This window comes from Misgurnus anguillicaudatus, chromosome 18 (assembly GCF_027580225.2).
Source record: "Misgurnus anguillicaudatus chromosome 18, ASM2758022v2, whole genome shotgun sequence".
NCBI lineage: Eukaryota > Metazoa > Chordata > Actinopteri > Cypriniformes > Cobitidae > Misgurnus > Misgurnus anguillicaudatus.
This window is the reverse complement of record NC_073354.2, coordinates 28,102,354-28,127,705: the sequence shown is the minus strand read 5'-3', so window position 1 is coordinate 28,127,705 and position 25,352 is coordinate 28,102,354. Positions and strand designations below refer to the sequence as shown.

The 25,352-nt window shown below is 37.4% G+C and overlaps 1 protein-coding gene across 8 annotated transcripts in view; it reads left to right on the top strand.

The window, feature by feature from the left end:
- The window catches only part of enah (ENAH actin regulator), a 132,119-nt gene that overhangs the window by 29,022 nt on the left and 77,745 nt on the right, over window positions 1-25,352 (top strand). For 6 of the 8 annotated variants that reach the window (XM_055187276.2, XM_073856240.1, XM_055187272.2 and 3 more), the window contains exon 2: window positions 1,430-1,552. The exons of 1 other annotated variant lie outside the window; for it this stretch is intronic. In XM_055187276.2, coding sequence (XP_055043251.2) covers window positions 1,430-1,552 — 123 coding nt within the window. Of the gene's footprint in view, window positions 1-1,429; window positions 1,553-11,946; window positions 12,305-25,352 lie in introns of those variants that run through there. One more of the 8 variants, XM_073856239.1, reaches the window with a different exon arrangement.

Below are 25,352 nucleotides of genomic sequence, written 5' to 3'. Positions count from 1 at the left end.
GGGTCAAATATAAATATTTCTTGGGTTAATTTACCCAATGGCTGGGTTTGTCCCTATCTAACCCAATGCTTGGATGAAAATAACCCAGCATTTTTAGTGTGTACATGTGAGCTTCAGGGATCCCACGGGTCCTTGAAATCCTTGAAAATTTGTGATTCTGGGGGAAACAATGTCAAGGCCCTGGGAAGTTTTTGAAAATATACATGCATAGATACAGGACATTGAAAGTGCTTGAATCTATTTTATGCAAGAAAAATCCATATTATTCCCTGTGTAGTGTAGGATAATATCATAAAAATTCTAGACTTTTTTTTAAACTGTTCGCTTTAAATGCTTATATCTTTTGTATGTGAATGTTGATTCATACCAAAATGCTTTTTTGCATTTTTGTGTTTGACACATAAAAACGTCTCTGGTTACATATGTAACTGTTGTTCCCTGAGAAGGGAACGAGACACTGCGTATACTCTCACTTGCCATACTTCTGCGTCCCTGTAACGCCGACTTTGGCAATATTTCAGAAAGCAATATACTTTCTGGCTCCCGCGTCACCCTATCTTTGTCGTTAAGCCTCACCATTGGTTGAATTTGATGTACACATTCAGACGCACGTACCCCTGGAAGCATCCCCAAAGTGTCACAGCAATGACGCAGCGCAAGTTTCCTCAAAAGGGAACTGTAACAATGTATCTTAAAAGGTAACTCGATGTAACCTTGCTCTCATTTAAAATGTGTCCCCACATTTAGTCTTTAAATTTGAGAGTACTGGACCTGGAAAGTCCTTGAAAGGTACTTGAATTTGAAGTTAACTAAGGTGTGAGAACCTTGGAGGTTCAGTAGAGAGGATAATGGGGGAATAATGTTTAATTTTTTGTTTGTTCCCCCAGACCTATCATATGACTTATGCTTTTGGTGCTTTTATTTAATTTTTTGAACTAAATAAACCATCAATTTAAACCGTCATTGTACAACAAAAGCTGTGTTTATGGAAAAATTTGGTTTGGATTGACATGAGGATGAGTAAATAATGAAATATTCCTTAGATGGCTTTTTTTTAAAAACACAGTCATCTGTGTTTGTTTATAAATGCAGTTCCACTGAAGTATTCCATTAGTATTTTTGCATGAAGCACCATTCACAGGAACATATGTCAAAGTTACAAGTCATAGTACTGTACCGCATATCATTTGATTTACCAGCCATTAAATGAACTGTCAGTGCTCCACTGCCCCAGTTGGGAAACGAATGAGATATGTGAGACAGAGGAAGAAGAATTTAAGTGAGCTCATATCATGATGCCCTTCAGTCAGCAGGTTTATTTTGGGCCGAGGGGATTTTTTTAGGGGGCTGCCTAGTCGGCCCGTTTTAGTCTTGAGGGAGGGGTCCTATCAGACGAAAATCTTGCCGGCTTTGTCTCTGCGTCTCACAGACCCGTCAAGAGGTTTGAAGGCTTACAGGACGCTTCAGACTCGAAAGGCGCTGGAGAGTCTAAAGAAGAACAGGAGATCCTCAAGGGTGGAGATATACAACACGCAGCGATGACGCATGACGTGTGAGTATGAAAGCGGTGTGAAGTGGAGGAATTCTTGTGTGTAAATGCTAGATATTTCGCTTTCACAAGCAGATGGCGGAGTAATTGAACTCTTTGCCTTTCTTGATGGCTAATCTCAGTGTTCCCTGAAGTCAGGGTAAAAATAGGAAACGGTTAACCGTATCCTTTGGCTTCTGTTGCTTGGGTTATAAACTTAAAAGGGCCTAAGCTAGTCAATATTAGATGTTACTTGAACCAGCTTGTGATAAAATTAGTTTTAATGGATAGCCTGAGGCACAAAATAAGGAGTAAGTGGACCAAAGTTACAGTAGCCCATACTGTGTGAAACTGTAGTACAGTGTTTGGTGTCTAATAACGTACAGCTGTTTAAAACTGCACTAAAGTTGACCCATGAATAGGTATCATAAGTGATATGTTTGTATTTTTATATCACAGGTGTAACGAGTCAATAGATTTTAAATGGCATTGTGCTGTCTCACACAACGCCTGGGTTTCAGTTGACTGGGTTTTGATGTTTTGCTGAACCGTAGTTTGCGTGTTTAACAATAATGTGCTTGCTTGTATCTTTAACAGATGCTGTGTGATGTGGCTGTTGTTCCTTTCAGTATAAATTAGCTTAGTGGTGAAGTTGGTGTGTTTTTTCTTGTCTATGCTGAATCTATTTCGAATTACAATTTATGACGATTAGGTCTTTGGGAACCATTTTCTTGCTGCTTTTTCTTCTTGCTTTATAGCTGCTTTAAAATGATGTGTTGTAAAAAGCGCTATACAAAAGAAACTGATTTGATTTTTACATGTTTTCCGTGTCTGTATTTGACAGTCGCCTGTGTTAAAGTGGTTTCTGTAAGACGAGTCTCGCAAGTCTTACGCTTTAGAGATGCCAAAACAATGAGGTCATTCCCCTAAACCATTTGCCTGCTGTTTATTTTAGGAACACTATCACAAAAGTATGTTTGTATAATCTTTAGACTTCTATAGTTTCCAGGTTTGTCTTCACATCTTGGACATCACAAATCTTCACAGATCTATAGGCATGCAGCATCATGGACTGATTTTAGAATTAGTTTGTTCATAAGACTCTTTTTAGAAAAGTTTATGATGATGTTGGTTTTATTGATGATGAGAGAAGTTTTTGCATTGTCGCTACATAAGAATGTTCATATTTAGCTGAAGGTTTCAGATAGAAATGATAATAGCGTAAAGCTAGAAGTATAGCTCAGTTTTTACACTCCAAGGGTCTGTGTACGGGTGATTCTCACGAAAACTTGGTTTTAAAAATGTCAAGCATGAAAATGTAAAAATTGCTTAAATTTACTTTTTTTCCCACTAGACATTGAAAAACAAAGTCTGGAGTAAATGGGAACATTAATTTAAAAACTTTTACTTATCATTTAACACTTTTTGTAACATTTAATTGTAAATATGTAAAATTTGTCCTAAAAAATCTCATTACCACAACAGTCAGAAAACATCAACACTGACATATTTTCAAAATGACATGACAAACCTGAAAGAACATAATTTGGAGATTCTGCACATGAATTTAAAATCAAAGTATTATGCTTCTATTAATTACATTAACATTTAATAAGCATCTGTTGCGGTAATGATAATCAAAATGTCGTGTAAGCATTCTGACAAGACAATATTTCAAATTAACTGTAAAAAAATTATCTTACCTGGTAGCCATCTTGAAGTAACTGGTCCATGTGCTTGGTCACTCAAAATCAAACTTTATTAAAATTCTGTATGTGTGCTTAAACTGTTCTCAAAAAGTGTTGCGGAGGATGAGAACATTAGGCATGGACACATCATTTTCCTAATTTTTCTTCATTATTATTATACATGAATATTCAGTTAATATTTTTTCTGTCATCTAAAGTAGTCTAGCAAAACATCCATTTATTTTTTTTCTTAATATTTTTGTGTTAATTTAATTAAGTTACAACATAACGCATGTTCAAACACAGCCGGACACATTGCGGTAATGAGAATTTCAGCAGAAAATGAGATAAAATTTACAATTATAAATTCTTATGTTGAAATCACACATTGTGCAAGGTAGAACACAGTATTGTGTTAATTCTGATGCTTTTTAATGTTACTATATTACACATTTTAAAGCTAAAATCATTAGTGCCGTGGTGTTTCAATGGTTTCGTGAGAATCACCTGTACAGTGTTTGTAATCATGCATACTTTGTACATGTAGGCCACGCATGCGCATACAGAATAATGTATTATGTAGCCCAGGAGAGGCATTGCATTTTGTCACAATGCACATCCATCGGACATCTGTGCACATGTACGAGTAAAATAAACTATGCTTTGCAACAAGGTGTGTTCAACCGTGAGCGTATGTTCGTGTACACAGTATTTTTTACGTATTTTCCAGGGCTAAGAGTGCAATTTTAAAAAAGCACCAATGGGAGGGGAAAATTCTGCAGGTGATTTACTGACAAGGTGCACATAAAAAAAAACACGGGTGCAACATAATTTCCATAATGACCAACACAATCTACCACGACCAGAGCAGTGCAAATTAGCATAGGGTTTAAGACTTTAAGGCTCACTCCACTTTTTAAAAAAAAATATGTTAATTTCCAGCTCCCCTAGAGTTAAACATTTGATTTTTACCATATTGGAATCTATGCAGCTGATCTCCAGGTCTTTTAGCATAGCTTAGCATAATCCATTGAATCTGATTAGACCATTAGCATTGCGCTAAAAAAATATATATTTTTCCTATTTAAAACTTGACTCTTCTGTAGTTACATTGTGTATTAAGACAGACGAAAAATTAAAAATTGAGATTTTCTAGGTCGATATGGCTAGGAACTAATTCATTCTGGCATAATAATCAAGGACTTTGCTACTGTGGCATGGCTGCAGGAGGCGTAGTGATATTGCATAGTGCCGAAAATAGTCCTGTGCTATCGAAAGTTACCAAGGTGACTATATTTTCAGGCGCTGCGTGGTATCGTTGCACCTGCTGCAGCGATGTTGCAGCAAAGTCCTTGATTATTACGCATGATTATTATGCAACTACAGAAGAGTCAAGTTTTAAAGGTGCAGTGTGTAATTTTTTCTAGAAGGATCTCTTGACAGAAATGCACAATAATATACAAAACTATATTTTCAGGGGTGTAAGGACCTTTCATAATGAACCGTTATGTGTTTATTACCTTAGAACGAGACCTTTTTATCTACATACACCAGGGATCCCCTTACATGGAAGTCGCCATTTTGTGCCGCCATTTTTCTACAGAAGCCCTTAACGGACACATTTTTTTTACTAGGTTGTCTCCGATGATGTGTTTGTCCGGTGGCAGCTACCGTAGCTTCTCTATGCGTTTTAAAGCGAGGGGTGAGCAGTGAACTAAGCCGTTGGTTGCAATTCCAACCTCACCACTAGATGCTGTTAAAATGTACACACTGCACCTTTAAATAGGAAAAATATCAAAACTTTGGATGTTTTTGAGCGCGATGCTAATGGTCTAATCAGATTCAATGGATTATGCTAAGCAATGCTAAAAGTGGTACCGCCAGACCCGGAGATCAGCTAAATGGATTCCAAAACGATAAAAATCAAATGGGGAGCTGGAAAATGAGCATATTTAAAAAAAATGGCGCAGTAACACCCTCCCTCTCCCATTATGAGAGGGAGAAGGGGAGCGGACTTTTCAGGCGAGTCGAAGTACTCCCAAAATAGCCACTACGACACAAAATATAGCTCCTCTTTTAAATCCGCTTAGAAAAGCGCTACGTTTTATTTTGTACCACCAAACTTGCTCGTATAACTACTCGTCTTAAATAGGAAAAACGTTGATGTGTTTGGTCACTTCTAACTTTATCTCTAAATGATACCATTGAATGAATGGGGCTAAGCTAAATGCTATCGAAGCGTCACAGCGCGCTCCAGCGCTTACGTGCACGCACACAGATGATAGAGGGATGTATCAACAATTCTTAGTTAAGGTAATAACATAATATTGAAAATGAGTAGACTATTCCTTTAATATATCAAAGTTTATAAAGTCTTATCCTTAGTTTATATCACTAAAACATGTTACTTTTGGAATTTTAATAATATTAATTACTCCATTTCGCTGGTTTTTGATTTGGCATTTTTGTTGAATAATTTTTATTACGTTTTTGTTATTTATTATTACTGTTGTTTGCATAATGGCAATTCCATTTTAAATGATTATAAAAATATGTAATCAATATAATTAAATGCATAATAACATATTTATTTAAATAATAATAATAAAATAATGTAAATATTTTTATTTCTAAATTGTCTACGCTCACACATTGTGATCTGATGTATGCTTTTTTGGTATATTCGTTCGTGACTTTGTGATTATTGTTATATAACAGAATTCATTAAATATTTTAACAAGAGTTCACATATAAAATCTGTTGGTTAATAATGCACTGAAATGACACTGATAATTTTCTAAGTGGACTTTGAGTGATTGCTGAATAAAGTGATGTGAACTGAACTGGTGTGCTTGTGTATTTGGGATGTTGATGCTCTGCAGGGATGTGTGTGTGCGCGTTACAGTAGATCATCTGCATTGCCTTTCCCTAATCCAATCCCACTCTGCCCCACGGCATAGCTGACGTCCCAGCTCGATCATGTGAAATACTACCTCAGTTAACATCTCAACTCATGACCCATCATATTATTATAAAGATGCTGATGCTGTGAAGCACACACATAAACCTTCTGCGTGTTTGAGGGGAAAACTAGTGAAATTGTTCGTTGCTGCATTGCCTTTCTCCATTTGTTATTTCAAGGAGGTTTTGTGGTACTGATCCTAGGATTTTTCTGCTTGTCTGATTCCGAGCAGGCAGAGGAGACGGAGACCCTGTGGCCCTTTATTGTCTTTTTTGCACATTTGAAGGCTTTGTTTTTCCAAAATTTGAAGTGTAAAGACTGCTGGGAAAGCACTAACCAGGTTTTATTTAAACCATATCTTTGTTTTTGATAATGTAGCTTTATATTTTCTATGATGCTTTTGTTGACTGGTCATGAAAGTTTGCATTTGATTTGTGTTTAAGTCATTAACAAATGCTTGAGTAAGTTGTTTACTTTTAATGTTAGTTCAGAAATAAACACAAAGAAATCACTTAGCCTTACGCTTTTTTATTGCTGGCGTTTTAAGTCTCATTCATTCTTAATACCTAACATTAAGTGGTTTATGCTTTTCATGTGACATTGAGATGGTTTGAGTGTTGCATGATATCCTGTTTGGAGCCAGACGCTAGCAGTCAGTCAGTCAGTCTGTCTGTCTGTCTGTCTGTCTATCACCTGTCACATGTATAAGAATATAGCAGCATACTGGGGTTGTTGCTAGGGGCAAATAGAGTGCTTGCATGCATAAAGGTAAAGCCATTTTCATGCTTTTGGACTGCTTTGAGCAGATCACAAATACAGGTTTTCCGCTGATCATAATGCATAAATGTGCAGTATATTTCATGATGCATTTACTAAAGAATCCAAATTGAATAGGCTTTATGCCCAGCTGTACTACTTCCTGAACTTCAGCCAGCTCCTTGTTTCCTGTCTGCCATTATTGGACAAACTGATTAATCCAGGTGTGCCTGACCTCAGTAATCACAACAACAATAATCAGACACACCTGGATTAATCAGTTTGTCCAATAATGGGAGACAGAAAACAATGAGCTGGCTGAAGTTCAGGAAGTAGTGCAGCTGGGCATAAAGCCTATTGTTGTATGTGATGAGCTCAGATGCAAAAGCCGCTAAATGCCACCTCCGTCAAAAATGTAGTGTATTTTCATCTGACAAAATCCCATATGGTGACTTACGTTTCTGTTAAGATGTTGTGTCAAAAGGCAAGCCCAGGCTGTCGCTGTGATCTTTGTGACACCACCTGCAGCGGCATGAATCCTGATATGGCAGTGCCAGGCTTCCTAGGGTACATATAAACAGAGGTGTTGTTTGTATACTCCCATACACCGTGTGTTCTGCTGATGCGGGGCCCAAGGTTTCACACTCTCAGCTTGACCCGACTGTACCGCCCACTCATGGGAACCTGGTGCTCCCAGGTGGCTCAACTAATGCCTGAAAAATATGGAATGATGCACGCCAACTTCAGTCTCTGTGAGATTCGAATGGCCTGTGTTTGTTTTCAGTACAGTAGCTTAGTAGCGTAGTGCTTTTAGATCCAGAGTAGCTAAATGATTCATAATTGCTATCTGTGAGAGTCTGTTGAGACTGTGGTTGACTCGCAAGTTTTCTGGAGTGTGATTACACTCAGACGCTGAAGATTGTGTTTGTTCAGAATCTACTAATAAAAAGTGGAGTGAACTTTAAATCAAGCACAATAATTTGTCAATTTGGAGGCTGGTGCACAGAAAGTATGCCCCAGGTTTTTGTATTCTTAATGTAGTTGAGTCTGGGGCAAGTTGTCACACTTTTGTACTCTAGGTCAAGGGTCTTCAACATAGGGATCCTTGGGGGTACATGGCGGTGTTAACAGTGGTTTTCCAAATATTGTTTGAATTCAAAGTAATTTTTGGCAAAATAAAATTAGGCATCAAACGAAAATGCATTAATAGACTAATAATTAGAACTTAAAATAAAAAAGCATGTTCAAATGTTATGTAGTAAATTATTATTTTAAAGAGCACCTATTTCATTGCTAAAACAACGTTGGTTTATGGTTAAAAAACACTATTTTCCACATACCGTACATTTTTCTAGCTCTAGATTTCACTCTCTTCCTGAAACGCACGGATTTGAAAAGTATTTGATTGGCCAGCTGATCTGTACGTTGTGATTGGTCTGAATACCTCTGACGTCAGCCGGAAATGTGACGCTCCTTAACTCTTTCGCCGCCGGCATTTTTCATAATTTTCACAAAAGTTTAATGCCTTCCAGAAAATGCTCTTTTTTTAAATATATAAACATACAATATATGAATTAAAAGAACAGACCCTCTGCTTTCAAACAAAAAAAATCTGTTTCATCCTACCTTTATGTGTTCTGTTTTTATCACCTCTCAAATATGTGTAGGTTTCATCAAAAACACCAAATTTTGAGCAGAAAGCTGAGATAATTCCATTTTTGTGAAGGACTTTTGATAGAGATCAGATGCAGAGCGATCTTTAAAACATACACGGACATACAGCTGTTTGCCCTAGGGCAATACTTCCGGGTTTTATAAGTTGCGGAACCTGGTGGATAATAGCGGTATTGCAGATTGACGAGAGAACTCGTCAATGGCCGGGAAAGAGTTAACATGTTTGAAAGATTTGCGCACAATGCAATGCTAACAGGAGTTAATTTACAGGCTGTGAGTCCGAAGCGGGCGGAATTTAGAGTTTAGCGCGGTAGACGCGAATCCGCTTCATTCGCGCGAATCGAGCAGTGCCGCGGCAAACGCGCGAGTTGAAAAATGTGAACTTTGACGCAAAAACGCGCCGCGGTAACCAATCAGGAGCTTGCTCTGGTAGTGAGCGGAGTCGCAGAAGCCTCTCTAATGACGCGAATTTCCACGTGAATGTCTCGATGACTAGAATTTCACGTGCGGCTTTAACGCGCAAATGAAGCGAGTAAACTCAAACTGTCCAAGCGGCAAACTAGGCGCGGTACATGCGAATTTGACGCCTCAAACGTGGCTAGTGTGAACTCACGGTAACGGTTCTTGGACTGATAAAGGTTGAAGACCTCTATTCTAGGTGAATATCCTTTTTTTCATTTTTACCTACAAAACACCTTTTCAAGGTATCTACCATTTTAGCTTAGAAAATAATAAATGGTTCACATTGACCTTTTTTGTAATAGTAGGGACAGAAGCAGGGTTAATAGTAGGCATGTTGTCACTCAGTTTGGGGTAAGTAGTCACATCGCTCTAATAAAAGCTGGGTTCTTTAACCCATAGTTGGGTTAAATAGCGACAAACCCAAAAGATGTTTTAAATTAACCTACAGAAAATGTCCATATTTGACCCAACCACACCTTACCCAGCACAGGTTCATTTATACCCAGCACCCCTTTTTGTAATGCAAAATGGCTGGTTAGGCTTTTTGGTTAGCTTTAAACAATTAAACGATTATGGGATGCAAGCAATACAAAAAACATCAAATGTTAATGTACAAAATTATAAAACCTTTGGGTGAGAGTGCTATAGGACACTGTGCAAACTAACCCAAGTTGCCTGTATAATTTTGCAGCACCAAAGCAAATAATCAAAATTGTATTGATTTCTCTTGCTGTCAGCTCACCCCCATCAGTGACTGATTTGGTTGGGTCCTTGACCGGTGGTGCCCTCATCAGCGCCTGAGTGATTTATTGCTGAGTTTACAGGTTGCAAGATTAGTGTGTGACTGTGCATCATGATCGGCGTCTGCACGGTGTACCCCACCCTCTAAAACACAAGGCCCTTATCCTGCACCTGACCTGTCACTCATACCCATCTGTTCCTGTGGAGACAGGCCAGACAATCGCAAACCCCAGGATCTAGTCGAGCTCATCCACCAAACCACATGATCCCACGGTGCATCTGTTGCATTTTTCCTCAGTTTTATTTTACTGATTAAGAATCATTCTTTAAAAATCCCATTCAATTACTATCTTCAGCTCATTGGCATCGTTTTATGTCTCATGTTGAGCTGTTTCCATTGGGGAATGAGGTAGCGCACAGCAATTTTGTCAAGATTGATTGCGGATTTTAATGGTCCCAAAGCAATTGATAAAAAGTGAAAAGTAGCACCGGGGGAAAATCCATTCGGCGATGCATTGCATTTCTATCTTAAGTGAGGACGGATCGATCCATGATTGCAATTTTGAATTATATCATAATTCTGTATAGAAAAAGCGTATGCAGGACAAATCATTACAGATAAATGCAGCAGGCGGTGCACATACACTGTATACACAAACACAGGCCACAGAAAAGCCTGAGAAGTTTATTTTGCATCTTAAATATTTTTTTATTATGTTTTTTTTTGCTTATTTTTTGTGACTTAACCCCTTGGTTGCATGAGACGACATAAACATTAGGACATTCCTGTTCAATAAGAGATATAAGAGCCAAAGCTGTAGTCTGTGCATTGAAAATTATCCTTAAAAATGTATTATGATTGATTACATTGGTATTACCATAATTTTACGACAAAAGTAATGGTGAGATATTTGTAAATTTGTGGTTACTGTGGTTTTACTATGTTGTTAATTTTTCTGAGGGGTGTCGTGTTTTATTTTTAATAATTTAATTTAATTTAACTTAATTTAATAATTATTTTGTGTCCGTATGGATAAATTAAATGTAAAGGAATTACATTTTTAAAATAAATTTGCAGATTACTTGCATACATTATTCTTTTTGAGGACCAAGTCTAAAATTTCTGGTTTTATTTCATTTTGAAAGAGTATTTGAGGAATAATTGCAAAAATGTCAATGTGGTGTAACTGGTCTGTGTCAATTGGTGTAACTAGTTTTTTTAAAAATATAAATATATTAATAAAAAAGTGGAATAAAATATAATCATTTAGTGTAATATGATTTTTTTACATACATTTTTACATCATTTGTCAAAGATTATTTGGAAAAAAGAGCTGTTTTCAGCATATGTAAGGACAAATTTTATTAAAAAAACGCATAAAAATTTACATTTATAATTAACTAATAAAATTATATTTTAAAATTATTTTTATTACACTTGCATGCCATCAAGGTGTATAAAATATTTAAGATTTTTCATTCTTTGGCAACAATTGGCGGTTACACCATTTGACATTTTCAGGTCCATTCTAAAAATTTTAACAAAAATGGTGCACATGTAATTTTTTACTGCATAAAATTAACATAAATACACTGTGCATTGAAATAAACCTGATGCATGCCTTTAAAACAAGTTTTTTTTTTATTTCTCATCTTGCCAAACTGTTTTTGTCACTGACCCATATGCATATAACTATATTAAAAACGCATTACTATAAAGTTAGCGTTATTTTGTTATAGTAACTATACTTTGACTATGATATTTGTAGTATTGTAATGTAATATAATGGTTAATATAATATAATGTAATATAATGGTCTGCCAAAAATAAATGTTTACACTTCTGCCATAATAAATTGCTTAATGTGTCATCTCGTGTCTAGCTGGCGCCTTTATGTATAGTCTGTCAGTTAATAAATCAATTATTTCATATAGTCTTCTGCGTATTATTCAATTGAATGTTTACCTCAGATGACTGGCTACACATGCAGCTTCAAAACAAAGCCAGTGAAGATAAATCATTTTTAAAGCAAGAGCTACATGAGCAGAGAGAAAGAGAGAGAGAGAGTGTGTGAGAGGGGTGTGGATATTCACGATAGGGTGAGAGGGGGAGAACGAGAGCGGGAAAAAAGGCTGTTCAGTTGAGCGGCATTAACACGGCGTAGTGATTCCATCTTCCCGCACGTGATCTCCTCACAGCCGCGAGCGCTCAAATGCCTGTTGCCAGGTTACCGTCCAGCACTGTGAAGCGCGGGTTCGCGCATGGCACGGAGAAGCGCCGCTAACTCGCGCCCGTCTCTGAATAATGAATAACCGATGCGTTCAGAACCGACGCTACGCGATGAATAGGCGAGCGTGATCGGAACAGAGTCCGCAGCGTTGTCGCTGGATGCCGGGGGGAGCCATGCAGCTCCAGTCCGCAGCGCAGTGCAAGGTGTCCGGCTTCATACTGAATGAAAGATGCGCCCTGTCTTCAAAGATGGAAGTCCACCGGTACGTACACACAGGATCCTCTTCTGGATGTAAAGCAACTGTTGAATATCGCAATAACAACATATGCATCGTTGCATATTCAATGTAGCTGACATTGCAATAATGCATGAGGGCTGAGATGTTACATCTTTTAGATTCACGTATTAATTTGTGCATCATCGTTGGTTGGTTAGGTTTAGGATTATGGCTTTAATAAAGCAGATGTCAGCTGCTTTAAGTGTGGTGGAAAATGTTTTTTTTATATTTACAGTTTTATTTACACTAAAAGCTCTCTGTGGAATGTATGTGCTGCACAAATTGGCCTATAAAACCAGCTACGTTTGTGTACTGCAAATTCAGCCATCAAACGTTGATGTGTAGTTTTCCCCCTTGCATAAATGTTTCCTTAATTTTGTCCTATTTTAACTGGGATCCTCATCCCATATCTTCTCATAACAATCCTTGGCATTGTGGCTTCTAAATGTTTTGAAATGATTTAAAATGGTCTTTTGGTACCTGGTGTTTCCCCATGAATAGGTTGTTTACATCATCCTGCCACTCACTCACAGCTGCTGACAACTCACAACTGATCACTTCTCACATTTTTTTTTTTGATGGGAACGTCCATGCATGCAAAACCCAGTTGGATGGTTATGTGTTGTGAGAATGTCAACGCAGCGGATGCATTCATAAAATGCTTGATGGAGGAAAAACAGGCTGCGTTCGGCACTCACCTGTGTCACTTTCTTGACACCCAAACACCTTGTAAAACAGGAAATTGCATTGGCTTGTGTAAACACAGCGTGACTGTCAAATTTGTTTTTTTAAATGCTTTAGGTCACAGGGTGTTGCTAGTTTAATATGGAATGGTTAAACTCTGTTTGCAACGTTGGCAAATATTGCTGCGCTTTTACAATAAACCAGTAGCGCTGGTCCTGTTTTATGAGTTTGGGACCTTTAGGTCTTAAAGTTACTTAAATAACCTAACGCTGTTTTGTTTTGACAACACTCCATTTACACTAGTTTAAATGGATACGGGCAGGGTTTTTTTAGGTCCGGCATCTGTTTCAGTGTTTATTTTTCCATTGGTGTTTTTCCATTTATACATCACAACATTTGTGTATTATTCACTAGGGTTAACGGCTAGCCTGTATGTTTGTTTACATTATTAGGTCAAGTTTTTTAATCATTTATTACAACTCTTTGCAAACAGTAAAACTGTAACATTAAGTTTATTTTCTCTTAATGATACCCATTATGGAAGTATGTAAATTGTTAGCTTTAGGAAGTTATTCTTCCTGCTATTATATTTCCATGTTTGTATTATAGTTTTAGCTTTATTTAGCCATTATGATGATTTTAAAGGTGCAGTGTGTAATTTAGGGAAGGATCTTTTGACAGAAATGCAAAATAATATACAAAACTATATTATCAGGGGTGTATAAAGACCTTTCATAATAACTCGTTATGTGTTTATTACCTTAGAACAAGACCTTTTTATTTACATACACCGAGGATCCCCTTACACGGAAGTCACAATTTTGTGCTGTCATTTTCCTACAGAAGCCCTTAAAGGCGGGGTGCACAATGTTTGAAAAGCGCTTTTGGAAAAGGAGACGGGCCGCCTACCAAAACACACTTGTAGCTAATTAGCAGTAAGGGGCGTGTCTACTAAACCGACATCCTTGCCAAGGTTGCGTATGTGGTGCGGGTCTTTTAAAAGAAGGTCCAGATTCTATTGGGTTAGGGGCGTGTTTGTTTAGGTGATTTATCAAATATCAACATTGGCTTTCAAACATTGTGCACTCCGCCTTTAAAGGACAATTTTTTTACTAAGTTGTCTCCGACAATGACATGTTTGTCCGGTGGCGGCTACCGTAGCTTCTCTGTGTTTCAAAAGCGAAGAGTGAGCCGTGGACTAAAGCCTAGTTTATGGTCGCCGCGTCGCAAGAGCGCGTTGGTGCGCACGGCAAAAATGACGTCAACACGGAGTGGGCGGTTGTGCGCGTTGGGTGCGCGAGACCCCATTTCGCGTGGCGCTGTGCACGGCATTTTTTGCAACTTTCCGCGCGGCTCCGCATCCGAAAATGACCGAACTCGAGGCGACTCTGTCCGAGCAGACAAGCCTGTGACGTATCTCTTTGATCAATCCAAGCAAAACAATGTATATATTTATCTGACACTCTGGAAGTAAAGTATGGAAACTTTGCAGTTTAAAACACAAATTATTTTACATGATTCAAAATGTTTGGCTTATATTTGTATTGAATGAACCACTGGATGAGGAATAAAATACAAACCTTAAGATGTCTGTACTGTTCGTTTAGTAAAAACGTTAATGAAATGATAATGTTTAATAAAGACATTTAAAAGATTGTTGTTTTATTCATGTTCTCATATTTATATATATCAAACTCTAATGTTAAAAGCACTAGGGTTGTTCCAGCGAACGACTTCTTCTATCCTCTTCTTTGTGTTTGTTTTTTACTTTATTGCTCGCGTCGCCGCCTGGTGGTTCAAAAAATAGTGCGACAGCGAGCGCGTTAACTGTAAACCCCTCGTCCATTTGGTGAGACGCGCGCGCGATCCGCGGAGGCTTGCGTTGCGGACCAAAGCGCGAGTATAACAAGCCCTTTAGCTGTTGGTTGCAATTCGCAACCTCACCACTAGATGCAGCTAAAATTTACACACTGCACCTTTAAAGGTATTGTATATTTTTTAAGCATAGTTTTTTTTGCATCTTAAATATTTTTATGTATTTTTTTTGGCTAATTTTTTGTATGTGGCTTAACCCCTTGGTTGCATCAGACGGCATAAACAATAAACATTAAGGCATTCCTGTTCAATAAGAGCGATACAAAGCTGTAGTCTGTGCATTGTAAATTACCCTTAAAATTGATTATGATTTAATGATATAATTTTTTATTATGTATAATTATGTATAATGCATACGTGAGGTTGTGCGTTTTTTTAACTCTTCGAACATTGTACACGTAGGTTGCACATTCACCTGCAGCAAAATGTAGTGGGCTATGTAGCCCAGGAGATGCATAAAATTTTATCGCAATGTGTTGAACATTTTTGTACATATACGAGTCAAATAAACATTATAAATATGCATTTTGCAAGGCTGTGCGTTCGACTGTGCGCATACGTTCGCGTACACACAAAAACAGACTACACTACAGGCTTTAGCCTACAAGCAAAAAGTCCCAATTATAAAGCTATGAGCCCTCTGCTCATATTGGCCTCTGTCCATTTTAAGCATGTTCTTGTCCGCTTGCCAGTGGCTTAAAAGCAGACTCGTCTCACTAAGCTGCCCATACTGAGGATGTCATCACCAGGCTGTTTATGCAGTGATGATGTCTCCCATTGTCCTCCAAAGCATGGCATGAATGAATCTGTACCGGCATCCACCAGAACGAGGGTTCTGCGTGACTCACGGTTTGTCAGTTGAGTGTATTTTTAAGCTGGTTTTTGCTGTGTTTGTGGAGGAGGTGAGGTGCTGGCAGCTCAGGGACTCCATATCGGCTGTGGAAGGAAGCGGTTGATGCTGATTGCTGCTGCAATGACGGGCATCACGATAGTAAGGATGCCAAGGTTTAACGACGAGCGGGTATTCGTGCATTCGTGTCTGTTCAGTTTTTTTGTCTTTGCATACATGTGTACCTCAAATAATTTCATCAGATCCAGCAGAAGGTTGGATAGACTTTCACAGATTTCTTAGCAGTTTACGATTCATTTAGAGGCATTCATGCGTTCGGAGGGAGTGCACAGGAAGACAAAAGGCGAGCAAAAGAGAAGCCCGAATGTCTTTTTATCGCCTTCATACAGAATCTTTTTCCCAGTATTATGTAGGAGCTACGCATAAAACCCACCCACGTACACAGTGTTGCTAAGGTGATGGCTTTAATTCCTCAGCCTATAAAAAGACCAAAAGAGAGCAAAATACCAAAAGAAGATATTGTGACTTATGAGAATGTCTCTCACGGCGCTGGTACACGTTCACTACTGAGTCTAAAGCCTTTTGAGTGGCAGAGATTTACGATGCAAGCAAATTTTGGTAATATCTGTGCCTGTTCGTATCGTAGATGTTTTGTGGCGAGGCTTTAAGATGCTGTTGGATACGTGATGAAAAATATCCATTTCAAAATGGAGGAAATTATAAACAGATATCAAAGCTGAATCTGTTTATGAGCTGTTATAGTAAACAATAATTTTTTTGATTCAAATAACATTCAGGAGAAATGCCATAGATACTATTACTTTGTGTTTGTTGTAAAATTTTATAAAAGTTTGCAGATAGGAAATTAAATGAAACTATTGTCGGCAAATTTTATTTCTTGATACCTTGATTTTATCTTATTATTATCTTATTGCAAGATCTGAAGCTATAAAGGAAATAACATCTATACATACATAAAACTTTATTGAAATATCTTTTGTGTTAGATTTTATATAAATTATTAGCATCTGCAAAATAAACATGTTCATAGTTACAGCAACACCCAAAAATATTCATCAAAACAGCAACGCTAAGAAATTTCTCACTTAAACTGACTAACCTCCTGTTTAACGCTGTTAAGTTTTGTATAACAGTAACACTTTTATAATTAAATCCCAGTAATCATTCTGTTTTGGGTGAAATCAGTCATTATCCATGATCAGGGCTGGTTAATAGTCTCTGTATGCCGATGTTACCCTGTGAGACATTTTGCATCTCACAGTGGGAGTCAGAGCCTATTTCCAGCTCTCCGCAACACCTCCACCATGCCACGGACCCCCGGGCTTCCTGCTAGCAGTCAGTTCTCAGCCTGAGCCATTGCTGTTACACGAGCGCAGGTTTAAAATAGCTCCTGTCTGCTCTCACACATGCACCTGTGGCTAGTTCAGTAGGTAAAAAACGGCGGAAGGGTTATTTTCAGAGTATGTAGCCCTAAAAGGGAATTTTTATAATCTTTTAACAGGATATGTTTAGACCTCTGGCAGAGTACACTCTTAAAAATTAAAGTTATAAATATGGTCTTTGTCGGGCTGTATGGTTTCATTAAGAACCTTTAACCCCCTGGGGTCCAAAAACGCGGCACCGCGTTTTGACGTGTTTTCTCCTTATCATAGCAGAATCAACTTAAAATACTCCATCATTAATAATCATACACTTATGTGTTTGACATCATTTGAAACTGTCAAGGGTCTTCTTTAATTTGTGTACATTCACTACTATATTCTGTTTAGAAGAGTCTTGTGAAAACATGTTTAGTATGGGTTTTGTGGTTTTAAAAATTTTGCTTTTTTAAAAACTAGGCATAAACATTTTTCTCTCAAAAATACAAACATGTACATACATGTAGCTCATATGATATTGTAGCCCAGTTTGTGCTGAACGCAGTGTTATGAGACACTTGCCATTAATATGTTTAAAGCAACTGAAAAAGACCAAATGTAAGAGCATGTCAGAACCTCTGACAGTGTCCCAAAATGGTCGGACCCCAGAGGGTTAACATCCACAGAACCTTTATGCAGCAGAAAAGGTTGTTTGTAGTCTGAAAAAAAGTTTTTTCTGATTGTTAAAGCGATACTCCAGCAAATTATCCCATTGTGTACTCGCCATCAAGCCATCTATCATGTCTATCATTTTTCAGACTAACAAATTTGAAGTTATTTTGGTACATGTCCTTGGTTTTTCAAGCTTATATTGGGAGAAAACAAGGATCAGGGAACAACTTCTGACTTTGATGCCCAAAAAAGTGCATTCATCCTTAGGGCTGGGTATCGATTCAATTGTTCCAGATCGATGTAATTTTGATTCACAAGCTTTCAAATCGATTCGATTTCGATTCTCGATTCGATTCCGGTTCTCTGGACGGTTTTTATACTCGATTCAAATACTATATAAATAAATAAAAAAACTGTGAACATAAGTTTGCAAGTGGGTAATTCATAAAAAGAAATTAAAAGCCACAACACTATCGTTGTCGTCTTGCTTGCGAAATCTAAAATGCTTTCATACCTCTTACTTTTTATGTGAAGGTGGAATTAAGGTTGATGAAGCACCTAAAAATGCCATTTTAAGCACTTAATAAAAAAATGACAGGCTCATTGGTAACATCGGCAAGGTAAAAATGAGAGTGACATCTTGTGAAGAAGACTAGTAATTTGATTAAAGTTAATGTTACGTTCAATGTTTTCAGCAAAAAATATGAAAAAAAAAATCGATTCTGCTCTTTGAGAATCGATTCTGAATCGATCACGTTTAAAAAAACGATTAATTGAACAATCGATTTTTTTTGCCCAGCCCTATTCATCCTTCACAGAAGTAATCCACATGGATCCAAGGGGTTGGCGTCCAAGAAGATGTCATTACTGGAAGGTAGTTATTATAGTTTATAGTTTAAAATGTAAATATTTTTCTTGCAATATCCCTTTAATTACCCCTAAAAGACCTTTATTAACCCCTTGGAGGCGTGTGGATTACTTCTGTGAATGATGGAAGTTGTAACAACTAATTTCTTGTCAAGATAAATAAATTAGTACCACCTCGGTTGACATGACTTGTAAATCTGAGTTGATTCAACTGAAAATTTAAGGAAGCAAAGATTTTTTGCAGTGTACTTTTAAGGTACCAGTATGTACATCTAATGGCGCTTTTCCATTGCATAGTACCGCACGGTTTGGGTCATCTTACTTTTGGGGGCTTTCCACTGGGTGTAGTACGTAGTATCCAAAACTTTTTAGTACCACCTCGGTTGTGGTTCCAAGCGACTTGAGCTGATACCAAAATGAGATGCGAAAACAATGTAGATCACTGATTGGTCTGAGAGAATCGTCACTACCAGCGTCATCACTATAATACAAAAGATTAGCTTTACCTTCATGCTAGCTTGCGCTGTCTCGAGTAAACCTGCTTTGCTGTAAGTTCCCAAACTCCCTTTTAGTGATGAAAACATTCACATGTTGAGAATCAGGAACACCATACCAGTTTTTTCCAGACTTGCAGTTTGTGGCGGCACATTTGCGACTCGCCCATCCGCATTCATGTTTAAATGCAACTAAAATGAGGCTTCGGGGAGCGTGTCAACCGACGCCATGGGTGTTTGTACAGAAACTGTCATGTGATACAGAGGTAGTGATAAACGCGATGTGCAAACATCTATTTGTGGTGGTCAATTTTAATTTTGTGGCAAACTGAGAAATAAATGAAAGTATGGAGATGTATAGCATTTCAATTGCTCTCACTTGTATGATGTCAAAGCAGTAGGTAGCGCAAATATAACGACACGCCTATAATCCCTCCCACTACGAAGTGTTACTAAACTCGATGGAAAAGCTAACCAAGCCAAATTGAGGTGTGCTGACTCGACCAGACCCTACCTAAACCGTGTGGTACTATGCAATGGAAAAGCGCCTTAAGGTGCCAATGTGTACTTTTGAGGTACTAATGTGTACCATTTAGGTACAAAAGTGTACTTTTTGGAAAGGTACCTTCCCAGGCACAACATTTGTGCTGCTTGTACCTTATTTCTGAGAGTGTTGGAAGCTTTGACACAAAAGGTTCTTTGGAGAACCAAAAATGTTCTTCTATAACATGTTCTATGGCAAAATGACATTGCCATTTCATCTCGTAAATGGGCTGATATCTGTCCGCCTATGACATTTGTATAAGTTGTAGTATCTTAATAAATGTATGTTTCCATTTTCCATTTCCATCAAGCTACATTAGGTTAACCTGTTATTAGACTGATAATAATAATGGTGCACATCAATAATTCATTACTTTGTCATGATGCAGTGTCAGTGTTTTTCTTTCCATGTCTCTTTAGTCAGGAAAATTTAGCTCTGGTTTCATCCATAATGGCCACATACATGTTAAGACCAAATCTTTATGGTTGCATCTTCTGTCTCCCAGGCCCAATAAGTGAAGTATACCAAAAAATTTGGAGAGCATTTTCAAGAGCATTTCTCTGTTAAAGATCTGTGTGCTTTGTCCTTCCAGATTTTTGATTTATCTGTTTCTCTTTATTAAGTGAAAAATGTGGTTGCTCTGTTGATATATTTCATATATAGCATTTATGTGCGCTCCCAGTGAATCAAACCCATGACCTTTGTCATTTTAACACAATTCATAGCCAGTTAAGCTACAACACTGATCTTGCGTGAAGTTTGAAGAATTGTACTAGTAATTTTAAGACATAACCCTGGCTGGGTTGGTGAAATTTTGTCTGACCGCCGTTGTATTTGTCTGTTTCGTTTGTAATAATATATATTTGGGTGATTCTCACGAAAACTTGGTTTTAAACATGTCAAGCATGAAAATGTAAAAATTGCTTAAATTTACTTTTTTTCCCACCAGACATTGAAAAACAAAGTCTGGAGTAAATGGGAACATTAATTTAAAAACTTTTACTTATCTTTTAACACTTTTTGTAACATAATTTAAAAAATTAGTCCTAAAAAATCTCATTACCGCAACAGTCAGAAAACATCAACACTGACATATTTTCAAAATGACATGACAAACCTGAAAGAACATAATTTGGAGATTCTGCACATGCATTTAAAATCAAAGTATTATGCTTCTATTAATTAAATTAACATTTAATAAGCATCTGTTGCGGTAATGATAATTAAAATGTTGTGTAAGCATTCTGACAAGACAATATTTCAAATTAGCTGTAAAAAATGATCTTACCTGGTAGCCATCTTGAAGTAAGTGGTCCATGTGCTTGGTCACTCAAAATCAAACTTTATTAAAATTCTGTATGTGTGCTTAAACTGTTCTCAAAAAGTGCTGCGGAGGATGAGAACATTAGGCATGGACACATCATTTTCCAAATTTTTCTTCATTATTATTATACATGAATATTCAGTAAATATTTTTCCTGTCATCTAAAGTAGTCTAGCAAAACATCCATTTATTTTTTTTCTTATTTTTTTGTGTTAATTTGATTAAATTACAACATAACACATGTTCAAACACAGCCGGACACATTGCGGTAATGAGAATTTCAGCAGAAAATGAGATAAAATTTACAATTATAAATTCTTATGTTGAAATCACACATTGTGCAAGGTAGAACACAGTATTGTGTTAATTCTGATGCTTTTTAATGTTACTATATTACACATTTTAAAGCTAAAATCATTAGTGCCGTGGTGTTTCAATGGTTTCGTGAGAATCACCCATTTCTTTTTTCTAGTGCTCCTTTCTCATATCTTGACAATACATGAGAAATCCCTTGTTATCATGGCAGAATTGCTTTAGATCCTATTGTGAACCTCTAGCCAGCGGTCTGCTTGACTTGTTAGGATGTCTGAATCCTCTCTGTGTTTGCAGGAGTCTTAGTGGATTTGCGATATGTCTTTGAGATGGCAGCTTGTGAGAGTTAGTGTTGGACGATTTGAGCCGTGTAAACAAACTATGTGTTAAAGAACGAGAGTTGACAACATGCATGATTCATGTCGACACTTTTTACCTCAGCCACACCTCATAGTGTGTGGGCTAGTGTGAATTTTATACATGTTAATATTTAATGCATAGTTAGAATAAAGCATGGTCTCTGAAAGAAAGCTATCCCTTTGGCGCTACCTTTGAAAAGCACACCTTTGTACCTAATGGGCACATACTGGTACCTTAAAGATACATATCCATACTTAAATGGTACATGTTTGCACCTTTTAAAAGGATACCATTTCAAAACCATTCAATATGTTTAATATATTGCCCAGCCCTTAGTATCCACACAAGTCATTATCAGTTTGTCTCTGGCACATTGTCAGCATACAGAATTCACATCTGTGTTTTATGAATGCAATGGCCATGTTACAGATAGCATTACAAGCATCTCATCATCTTTACTTGTGTGGTTTATTTGTGAATGAGTCTGTTACACAGGCAAAGACAATGAAGCTGTCATTAAGGATGTTAGTTTGAGCCATGTTGAAGGTTGATGGTGATTTCTCCTGATGTTGCAGGCGTTGGGTTGCGTAATCGGATCCTGGTTTCCCATGCTCTTCCCCGGGGCTTTTTCTCTCGTGTCACTGCAGCCTCAGCACAAAGCTCTCTGATGTTGTTTTTGTGCTGTCGGGATGTTCACGTGACAGGAATGCGAACATTTTTGGATTGTGGCGCTAAGGGGTTTTGATCATGCTTTGTCATTGTTTTTGTTTGGTTGCATCTTAATGCGCAAACTATTTTGTTCAGTTCGCCTTTGATCTGAATATCCTTGATATGTGACAGAGATTCACACAATTATATACCAACTAACATTAATTCATTAGATAATTGCAGCTGTTTATTTAAGCTTAAAAGAAAGGTCATGGACTATATATCATATTTATATTCATTTACACACACACACACAATAGTAATTTAGCTGCCTTCGTTATGGGCTTAGTTATACTTAAACTGTTTTGTATTAACATTCAATTTCAGCACAAGCTTTTTATTTTAATCATTTCTCTAATTACACGAATGCGCCCAATGCTCAAGTACAACTGTAATGAAATATTTTTTTTGCAAATTGAAACTGTCTGTAGTCTTTGTATATTGTTCTAGCTGAATGTCTAATTGCCTAGTTGATTAATGAGAAATACATAATCTTGCGTATAACAGTATTTCATAACAAAGTTGTTCATTTTAGCGTAAAGCTTCTTGAGCTGGCATACCTTGTTTTATGGAGTTTATTTCCATTATTCAATTAAAATTAAGTGTAGCTAATTTAAAGTGTAATAAAGTGAAACTGAATAAACATGAATTAGAATGACTATTCGGTTCTGCAGTGGGTAAGAGGGTGAATTTGTTTTTGTTGACAGCAATGTTTTCCTACTATAGAAGTCAATGGTGCCCCAGGGGCCTATACCATGAAGCCGGTTTAAGTGGATAGCCAGGTAAATTTAAGATTAGTTTGCGCCAACCCTGGGTTTTAGGTACCATGAAAGTAGCGCGGCTTTAATCGGTGTTCGTCGCCATGGTATCTTACGCTGCACGGCTAACCTGCCCCGGGGCACGTTATGTTCTGGATTCGAGATCTGAGACTGCAGTTTGACCAATCAGCTGCGAGCAAAGAAATATGTAGGTGACGTAACTACTAGCGTCTCCGCGCAAACTTTATTTATTTGTATTTTTTTATTGAACATATTCAAATACAAACATTAAGGCATATTTAACAATCACTATTTTCCGTGTTGATACCGCATTTAAAGAAAAAAAGAGGAAAAAAAACTAAGAAAAAACAAAAAGAAAAGGAGGGTGAGGGTCTTAATCTTAAACATCCAAAGCAGAAAGAAGTCTCTCCACGCAAATTGTTAGAGCACTTCGTAGAGAGAGAGAGTTTTTAGTTTTCCCTTGCCCAGTTATTTGTATGAAATATCTAGATTTTCCACGGAAGGAATCTCTTATCTTTGCAAACTTCTAGCCTCACATAAGAAATGTATTACGTTGAATCCGTGCCCTTACTGTACCTTAAATGATGTATATAGCGTTGCGCTTTTTTTTTTGGTACATACTTGTATGCGGTCGATGGGGAAAACACGGTTTGCATGCGCAAGGTGGTCCTCGCACTGTAAAAAAGCCTACATAAACAGCTTCATAGTGTTCCCCGGACATTTCCCGACCATGTGTTTAAAAGAGGGCTATTAGTATTATAAAATTCTCTGTAAGATTATTAACAAATTTAACAATGTACAAAAAAAAATGTTTAAAAAAAGCATGTTTCACTTTGGGTACCTAAATATATTATGCAATGAAGTACATGTTAATGTACATGTTATATTAAAAAGAGCAGAGGCAGTATTATTTCGCTCTTAAAATTAATCTTCATACTTTTGTATAATTAGCTCATGCTCCTCCGCTAAAAAAATACACTGCTCATACGTGCTCCCTCTATTTCTATTCCGATTGGTTGTTCGGTGCCGACGTCACTCTTTTATGTGCACGCGCGGGTGGAGTAATCATAGCCTAAAGATCAAAGCCTGAGTTGACAGAGAAAGTTGATAAGCCGCTTCATGGGACCAATAAAGCCTGATTGCATCGGTTTGGTTTTGTCAACTCAAAACCAATCCTGTAACCCCGAGTTTGTTCAGCTACCTTCATGGTATAGGCCCCAGATCTGCTTGATTACAAACAATTTTTCAAAATATCTTAAAGGGAAAATAGTCTCATTTTCCAGCTCCCCTAGAGTTAAATATTTGACCGCTTTGGAATTCATTCAGCTGATCTCCGGGTCTGGCGCTAGCACTTTTAGCATAGCTTAGCACAATCCATTGAATCTGATTAGACCATTAGCATCGCGCGAAAAATAAGTGTTTCGATATTTTTCCTATTTAAAACGTGACTCTTCTGTAGTTTAATCGTGTACTAAGACCGACAGAAAATAAAAAGTTGCGATTGTCTAGGCAGATATGGCTAGGACTTTACTCTCATTCTGGCGTAATAATTAAGAAAGTTACGTGAAGTTACGTGAAGACCACGAAAGCAGCTTGTTTATGTTGTTACTGCTGAAACCGTCGATACCTTAAAGTCGATTTGGGTAAAAGTATCTTCCAAGTGCATAAACATAAAAAGTTTGCTTTTTGAAAAACTTTCTCTACCCTGTTAGTTGGTAGCGTTCTGACTGTCTTTCGTCAATTACACGGTGATAAAGTGTAAAGCTCCTGAGACATGCTCGTGCGCTGAGGCATGCTCGCTCCTTAATTAAAGTGTAGGGATTGGTCTCAGTGGACAATCCTGTTAGATTAGCCCATTTCTGCTAGGCGGATGATCCTGGGATCTCATCTCAGTCCTGAGATTGATTTCACAAAAAAGCAAAACAAAACACTCAACAGTCTGCCAACATATATTCTGAAGTGCTTTGTCATGATATTATTTATTTCACCCGATTGACTTCACAATGTGACATCTGATTTGAAAGTTTTGTTTTGCCCTCCCGGCAACAAAGAGTGCTTTTAATGTGTTAATATTAAAGAGCACCTATGGTCCAATTTACGATTTTACATTTCCTTTAGGGTGTAAGTGTGTATTAGTACATGTTAACTATATGCAAAAGGTACAAACCCTAAAGTAAACGATGAT